Source organism: Asparagus officinalis, chromosome 10, assembly GCF_001876935.1.
Source record: "Asparagus officinalis chromosome 10, Aspof.V1, whole genome shotgun sequence".
In the NCBI taxonomy this organism is placed as follows: domain Eukaryota; kingdom Viridiplantae; phylum Streptophyta; class Magnoliopsida; order Asparagales; family Asparagaceae; genus Asparagus; species Asparagus officinalis.
This window is the reverse complement of record NC_033803.1, coordinates 66083096-66091569: the sequence shown is the minus strand read 5'-3', so window position 1 is coordinate 66091569 and position 8474 is coordinate 66083096. Positions and strand designations below refer to the sequence as shown.

Sequence of the window (8474 nt, the reverse complement as noted above, 5' to 3'; positions counted from 1 at the left end):
CTCATGAGCAAAAGTAGGGGCCCCTACTTTTGTTCATGAGGAGATATTGACATTTGATTGATAAATCAAAGACTAATATCTTCTTATTAGGAGATATTAGGAACACTATTTATTAGGAAAGGATCTCAATCCCCATCATTAATGATGACCAGCTTATTATACAATAGGAGGGGGACACGTCACATGTCCTACTGTTGGTCCTATATTCTGGGTGCTTAGAGAAATATTTCTTAAAAAAAAGTCTCCCATTCTAGCACGTTACCGGATAATATTATATTATTAAGCCTCATTTTGCTCTTCCTCATCTCTTTACACAACCAATCGAGTATTCAATGGAGCAAACTCAAGAGGACGATCAACTCTCAAACCTCCCAACAATAACGGGCTGCTCAGCCTTCCCAGTTGTCCTCTACAAAGCCCACTACCTCTTCAAGGACTCCCTCCTGCGTGTCCTCTCGACCCGTCACCACTTCCAGGCCCGGCCCACCGACATCTTCCTCGCCTCCCTCCCCAAATCCGGCACGACGTGGCTGAAGGCCCTGGCATTCTCCTCTCTGTACCGGACCCCCCTCCCCGACCTCTCCGACCTTCGCCACCCCCTTCGGGTGTCCAACCCCCACGATATCGTCCCCTTCATCGAGATCGAATCAAACTTAGGTGCGCTCGGTCACCAGTAGTTGGAATAACAAATGCATTTCACTCTTTTTTTTTTTTTTAACTTCAATACCTTGAAGCTTGTTATATATGACAATTTATAACACAGAGTTTCAAAGCCGGCTTCAGTTTTGTTCAAGGATATCAACGTATTAAAACCCGAATGAGAAAAATGTTCTTAGCATATTTTAGTTTTTTGAATCTGGAGAAATTACCGAACAAAGTTAGGTCTCGAATGCCAAATTGTCAAAGTAACATCGAGTTGAAAATTTTGGGCGCATTAATAATTGCCGAATGCAGAACTTTAGGGTATCGAAGTTAGAAAATGGTAAAATTTTGGGGGGAAAGTTAAAGTGCAAAAGAGCCTCCATAACAGTAAATTTTTTCTGTTAATACCTTATTTTCAGCCTATATATTTTGGTTTTGCAACAGTTTATTCCAAACGTTTCTTCGAATGAACAGATTTGTCCTCGATGCCGTCTCCAAGGCTCCTGTCTACGCACCTCCCCTTCGATTTACTGCCGACCTCCATTGCGGACTCGGGTTCAAAAATCGTCTACGTATGTCGAAACCCGAAAGACACCTTCGTGTCCTCATGGCATTTCTGGAACAGAATCAGAGAGAAGGCAGGGGAGGAGCCGATCCCGCTTGAGGCGAGCTTCGATCAGTTCTGCGACGGGGTAAGTGTTATGGGGCCGTACTGGAACCATGTGGTCGGATACTGGAACGCTAGCAGAGCAAATGACGCCAAGGTGTTATTCGTGAAGTATGAGGATATGATTGCGGATCCGATAGGTGAGTTGAAACGGGTTGCGGGTTTTATGGGGTGTCCGTTTACGGAGGAGGAGGAGGAGAGGGGTGGGGTGGCGGAGGGCATAGTAAAGCTTTGTGGGTTCGAGAGCTTGAGCAATTTGGAGGTGAACAGAGAGGGGGTGCTTGAGACTATGTTTGAGGATTTCGAAAATAAGTTTTATTTCAGGCGGGGAGGTGTTGGGGGCTGGAGGAGTCTTCTTTCGCTGGAGATGGGTCGACGGCTGGACGAGATCACGGCGAGCAAATTTGCGGGTACGGGGCTTTCGGTTTAAAATAGTTCGCCGGTATGCGAGTGGAAGTGTTCCTATAAATTTGGTGTTCTCTTGTTTCCTGTTGTGTTCCTTCTTGACGTCAATACTCGTTGGACAAAGGACAAGAGTTAAGTGTTTGGTTGTATCCAGTTTAGGGGGTGTTTGTTTAGTTGTAAGTGAGTTGAAAGTATGAAAGTAACTTTTTTTTTGTAAGTGGGTTAACGCATCCAAGTCAGCATACAAGTGACATACATTGTTTGTTTACAAAAACTAGTTATTGTTGAAAGTAGAAAAGTGAGGATGATGTGGCAACATTATTTTAATTTAATTATATATTAAAAATCATGTTTTTATATAAATTGCTTCACATCTCTATTTATCATTTTGAACAATATCCAGGGCCGACATCATGTAGTCATAAACATTAATTTAACAAAATAAATAAATCCTAAAACATATATATACCCAAAACTATGCAATCATCATGAATAGTTCTAGTAAAATAATATCACCGATAAAATTTTAGCAGAAAAATCATTAATAAATTTTAGCGTGATGATCCTTTTTTAATGTTAGCAAATGGGTACGAGAATCACAAAGATAATACTTGCCGCAACCAAAGAAACATCCATTGACATAATTCTAACCATAGCTATAACCAAAGATGATGAGAATAATATTCAAAACAAAAACTACAATTTTATTCATAGGATAATAAAGTTTCCAAACCAACTAATATTGCTTATCAAACTCCAAATAAATAGAAAAGAGGTCTAAATTGAAGTAAATAGTGATAAACTCTAAAGTAATTCCACAAGCTAAACTACAGGTTACTTTCAAACAAACTAGTACTACTGTAAGAAACATGCTAACTCATTGTACTACCGTAGGAAACATACTAACTCATATTTCGCTAAAGCCCTTCGTGTTTTTGATATAGTCATCTACAATCTTCTTTTGTCTTGTAGGAGGCTTTGCAATGAATGTTAACGCTTTATGCTCACTATCTGCATAATAGTCATAAACAGCATCCAAATCATCCTCGTTGTGCCCTTCAATCGCCATGATGACCTTATTAAGTTTAAGCCTCCAATCTTCAGGCGTAGCGTTTTCAATTGCTTTGGCAATGAAAGAAAGACCTTCCTTTAGTTCTTGGACATCATTTTTTGAATCATTTGATTTCTTCTCCTTTGGATGCTTAGCCTTCTTATAATTTTTTTGAGGAGTTGTACCATTATTGACATTCTGCTTTTCATTAGCACCATCAGCGACATCGCCATCATCAGTCATTGTTAACGGAAATCCATCGTTAATGTCCTTGTTACTGGTTTCGTCATGGTCTCCAAATGAATCATATATGTTCTTTCTAAATGATCCAGTGGCAAAATCCTCCCCACATACAATCTTCATCTCCTCATAAAATGGAATAGGACAATTGAGATATGCCCTTCTTGTTTCATGAGCCTAAAAGCAATATGACAAATAAAATTAGATCCAGTATATGTATATCTGAAGAAGGTAAATGAGTAACAATCAGCTGCAGGAAGACACAAAATTCTAAATCTAGACTACAAAGTTCTGCAAAACATTAATCAAGCGCATCCAAATCCATTGACCTCGAATCAATTGAAATAGGTTTTTGGGAACTGGAAGGGAAAAAGCTAAGAACAGGAGGATTTCGAGTGGTATGGTCCATGTTCAAAATGGGTCCAGAAACTTCCTTCCGGGGACTCATTTTGCATGCCTTGTCCTCTGGTGATATGTTGCCTCTTAGTGATTTTTCAGAATTCTCAATTGAAACAGCTTCCTGAGAACTGGAAACTAAAGAGGTGAGAGCAAGAGGATGATCTTGAGTGGCATGGTTCATATTCAAGAGTATGATGTCGTTTCAATTTTGCATGCACCTTTTATTATTTTGAGGGGGTGTCCGTCTGCATAAGTGGAAAAGTAATTCACCTGCAACAGTCTGGGTGGGTGTTTGTTTTATTGAAGTGTGTAGGAAAAAATATATAAAATAAGTGTAATATTAAATCTAATGACACTTTAAGTTTCCCTTAAAAACTGCCGAAGTTTGTTGGCATTGGCCTAACTCGCTATCTCATAAAATCATGAGAGGATTATAATAGACAAGAAAATATTTGAGATTCTCAACTGTAAATTTCGTTGATATTGAGGGCGGATCTGAAGGGAGGGCGGTTGCGAAGTGAGCCCTTCAAATTGATGGTTAGAACCCATGAAAATTTTCACTACAAAATGGGAACCCTAAAATAATCTCTCCCATCTTATTCTCCCTCTTCAAATTTCTTCATAAGTATCAAAGTTTTGTTGGCCTCAACGGGCGACACGCTTTACAAACTTGTCCTCGTCATTTTTCCTTCGTCCTCAAATCTCTCAGCCGACCCGCTATTTTTTTCTCCTTTAGGAGTAATATAGATAAGGTTGTCTTTATAGTAATTTTATAATATCTACATAAGTTATTGCAATAGTGCTTTCGCCTATTAGAATAATTTCTTTATGTGGACCTGCAATGCTGAGATAACATTGAGCTGTGTATTGTGAAATCAAATTTTTTATTTTATTCATGTGATAAATGATGTTAGATTTCATTTTATAGTATTTTAATCGTTATTTGTTTATTTGACTACATATTCACCTCTAAGAGAAGGTTTATTTTTAAGAGAAGGTTTCATATTTTTTAATTGTTTTTAGGTTCTGATTGCATCCTTTTTTTATAATATTCGTTGGCTATCTAGAGTGCTTAGACATCTGGAAGTATGATATGACATGATATGTGTTGTCAAATCTTGCTTTAATTCTATTATAATATCTATTTGTGAACCTTTTGTTCTTAGCTGTTGTTAAATCTCTTTTAATATTACTAGTACAGTGCACGTGCTTTGCACGAGAGCATACATATTTTGTTTTATATTTTTTTATTTTTTTGTTGGTGGTAAAATAACGAAATGATTTGCATAGCAATATAAATTCTGAATAATTATAATTTTATTAAAAATAATAAATTGTACGATAAAATTATGTATAAAGAACTTTATGATTAATTATTATAGTCTGGATAATTTGTTATAATTTATTTATAATTTATTAAAATAATTATGATATATTAAATACTTTTTTCTCTTTTAAATATAATAATATTATACACATCATAATTATAATACTATTAGTAAGCACATTTTAATTTCATAATTAGTTTATTACACTATTAGTAAATAATTTACTAAATTAAATAATTATTAAATTTGAGTGTAATTTATTAATTTAAACAATACTATTAAAATGATATTAACACAATTATTATTACAATAAATAAATTTTTTTTCATATTATTATCATACTTTTAGAAGGCTAATAAGATGAAAGGTAATGAGTAGTCCTTCATAAAAAATTATTATAATATTATAATCATACTTTTCATAAAAAATAAAATTACAATAAATAAAAATTATTTTTCATATTGTTATCATACTTTTAGAAGGCTAATAAGATGAATGGTAATTGGTAGTCCTCCATAAGAGGTGAAACCCAGAGACATAAGATGTAAGCATAATAAATTTTATTATTTTTAATTTTTCTAGAATTTTAAATACTATGTGAAGATAAATTAGGTATAAATTACAAATTTTATATTAAATAACATAATTAAATAATAAAATAATAGTGTGACCAAGGTTTTGAAAAAAAAGGAAATACATAATTAATAAGAGGTTACATATAATTAATGAAAGATTAATTACAACTAATGAAATATTTGAGAATTATCAAGCTTAAAAGGGGAAAAATAAAAATCAAAAGTTTTGACAATCCAATCTTGTTTTATATGTAGTATACATATATTAATAGTACTGCTTCTTGCTTGCTAGCTGGTTTCCTTTTTTTAAATCCCATGGCTTATTGTTATAGTGAATCTGCTCATGATACATCTAAGTTTGCTTTAAAGTCTTTGGCCATAGTTATATACTTGTGATCCTTTTTTCGCTCAAGACCCATCAGACATATTATAATAATGGGCTTTGCTTCGGTGCTCCTAAAATCATTTATTAATTTATTTTTGAAAAAGGGTAAATTTGGAAAAACAAAAAAATCTTCGTCCCCACCAATTTCTCATCCACAGAATTCCATCAAATGCGTATAAATCCGTTTAAATAGAATCACAGGTGAATTACGCTAAGAAAATTCCTCAATAAAGATATCAACAAGAAATCTAACATGTAATTGAATGCGATACAAGGAAATTGGATCCGAAGAAAATCGACCATCAACCATGTTGATGAACTTAAACAAAGCAATCATGTTCATTCAAAATCTCAGTTGTTTAGTTGAAAATTAATCGAATGAAGGTTCCCAAGGCATAAGAGAAAGCCAATTAATGCCGGGCTCATACTACAGTTCCTCCATGCAAAAACAATTTATTTCCAGTCAGATTGGCCCGGTGGAGACACTCATGATCTCAGGCTCACTACTCTAGAGAAAGAAGACGCTCGTATGAAGTATTTCATAGGATCGATGACCATATCAAAAATTAAATTCCATTAGGTTTGGCCATCTGCGCAATGAATTAGGGGATTGGAGAAGAAAACCACGTCAAAAAAATAAAGACCCCGAGAGTTTTTCATTAGTTGGAGAATTCTAACTACTTCCTATTTATCTTCTTATTTATACTTCCTAAAATAACCTTTTTATCTAAGTGAAATTACTTTTTTGGGTGTGGAACTACTGTCAACTACCTTATCCCTCAAATTTAGGATGTGAGAGAGATTTTTAAGGAAACAAACTACACCAACTGCTTGGGAGCACCGAAGCTGTTGGCTATAATAATTTTCTAGTTATCGTTGTATTCTTATTTCTTTTATTTTTTTTGTTTCTGACCTTTTTCTGTCTACATCAATTTTGGTACCACTTGTAATTCTTTTCATATTTTAGTACACAAATTGTTCTTTAGTTTAAACTCATTACTCATCCATAAAATGTCGTAATAAACTAAAACGTTTGTGTGGTTTGGTTACAGATTTTTGGATTACGGTCCTCCAGAGTGATTAAGGACAGCAAAGGTTAGTATAGGATAAGAATTATACGCGAAGGTAAAGCTATATAATGTTTAGTTTTATCGCAGCTTGCTTTTATTTGCATTTGCTACTAGTAACACTACTAGAATTAGAGTAGCTAGGACATAGGGGTGCTAAACGGTATCCGTATCTGAGGAAATATCCGTAACCATATCCTAACGGATAGGATATGGTTACGAATATGGTTTTGTAGTGAAATATCTGTATCCGTATCCGAAATATCCAAATACATATTAGTCATACTCTTACGATAGTTTGATTCTTCGATTATGGATTTGTGATTAATTTTGATGATCAAGATGTCTAATCTTAACTTTTTAATTATAATGAACATATTAACAAACTCTTTTGTATCACATAAACTATGTTTTTTCTCCTTACTATTGTTTGCGTCGAAAATTGTTTTCTTCATTGCGATATTCATTACAACTTCAGTCGTTACAATGAAAACAAAAAGATAGTCTTTTTATAAATCTTTTACACAATGAAAACAAAAAAATACAGTTCTCGTTAAACAAACGCAGAGATCGTTTATCAATCTTCTGTTTGCGTGGGATCTTTGTCTGTGCCGGGGTTTATCCGTGGACCGCCTTTGATCTGGATCCGGTTGATGGAAAATTCGACAGAGCTTCGCCTTCACCGAGGAAGTATTTGATTTGAAGCGCTGAGATCGACCAAGCGAAATCAGTAGCTCTTCTCGAGATTAAGACCAAGCCTAATCTCGAGGAAAGGACGAGAACGTGCTTCAGATCCTTCGAATTGCTCATTCTTTATGCAGGGATTCGCCGGGATCTCGCTAGCCCTTACTGAAATTCATGCTCCTTTGACTCCTCAATCCGGCAACACCTCCTCGTCTTGATAATTAATCCCCCTCTGAAATGAGCCCCTAGGCCTGTATTTATAGGCTTCGGTTCGGGAGTTTTCGGATAAGAACGAATGATTCCTCCTTATCTTTAGTTGATAACTGATTAACTACGTTTGGGGATGATATCAAATCAGTTAGGATGCTCAGGAACCAACAAATCCCGAGAAAAACCGATCGAAAACAGCGAAAACGCGTCCGGAGGTCGAAACTACGCGCAGGGCGAATCCGACCCGCGGGGGGCGCGGGTCGGCTCGGTCCGACCCGCGTTTGGCCGACCCGCGCCGCCGCGGGTCGGACTTGGCCGACCCGCGCGGGTGCGGGTCGACGCGGTCCGACCCTCGCGGACGCGGTGTTTTGTGGCATTTTCGCTGAGTCTTTTGGTGTTTTCTGGTTTTTTGGGACTTTTATTCTCCACCGCTTTACGTAATTGATCGCCTTGTTGACTTGTACGCTTCGTTGCGGGATTGATCGTCGAACGCGCGTTGGTTGACGTGCGCGTGTTGATCGATGCGCACGAACCAATTGATGCGCGCGTGTTGATCGACGCGCGTTGGTTGACGTGCGTGTGTTGATCGATGCGTACGATTTGACCGACGCGCATGAGTTGATTGTTGGGCGCGCGTTTGATTGATGTGCGCGAGCTGATTGACGCGTGCAAGCGGGTTGACTTGACGCGCGTGAGCTGATTGACGCGCGCGAGCTGAATGATGCACGTGTGCTAACTGATTGTTGGGCGCGTTTGTATGCTTTGAGTTGATTGACGCGTGCGGGCCACTTGGCGTTTGCCGTTGCGGTGGTTTGTTGTCG

General features: G+C 36.9%; 1 protein-coding gene across 1 annotated transcript; it reads left to right on the top strand.

Annotated features, from left to right (window-relative positions):
- LOC109826293 (cytosolic sulfotransferase 12-like) lies at positions 284-1931 on the top strand. The gene is made up of 2 exons (XM_020393312.1): positions 284-657; positions 1117-1931. Exons 1-2 carry the CDS (start codon positions 333-335, stop codon positions 1737-1739), a joined length of 948 nt encoding a protein of 315 aa, XP_020248901.1. The 5' UTR covers positions 284-332; the 3' UTR covers positions 1740-1931.

Excerpts from the sequence above, each read along its gene's own strand:
- LOC109826293 (XM_020393312.1), top strand. The coding sequence starts at position 333 with ATGGAGCAAACTCAAGAGGACGATCAACTCTCAAACCTCCCAACAATA. Across the intron at positions 658-1,116 it reads CGAGATCGAATCAAACTTAG|ATTTGTCCTCGATGCCGTCT; the intron begins GTGCGCTCGGTC and ends TCGAATGAACAG.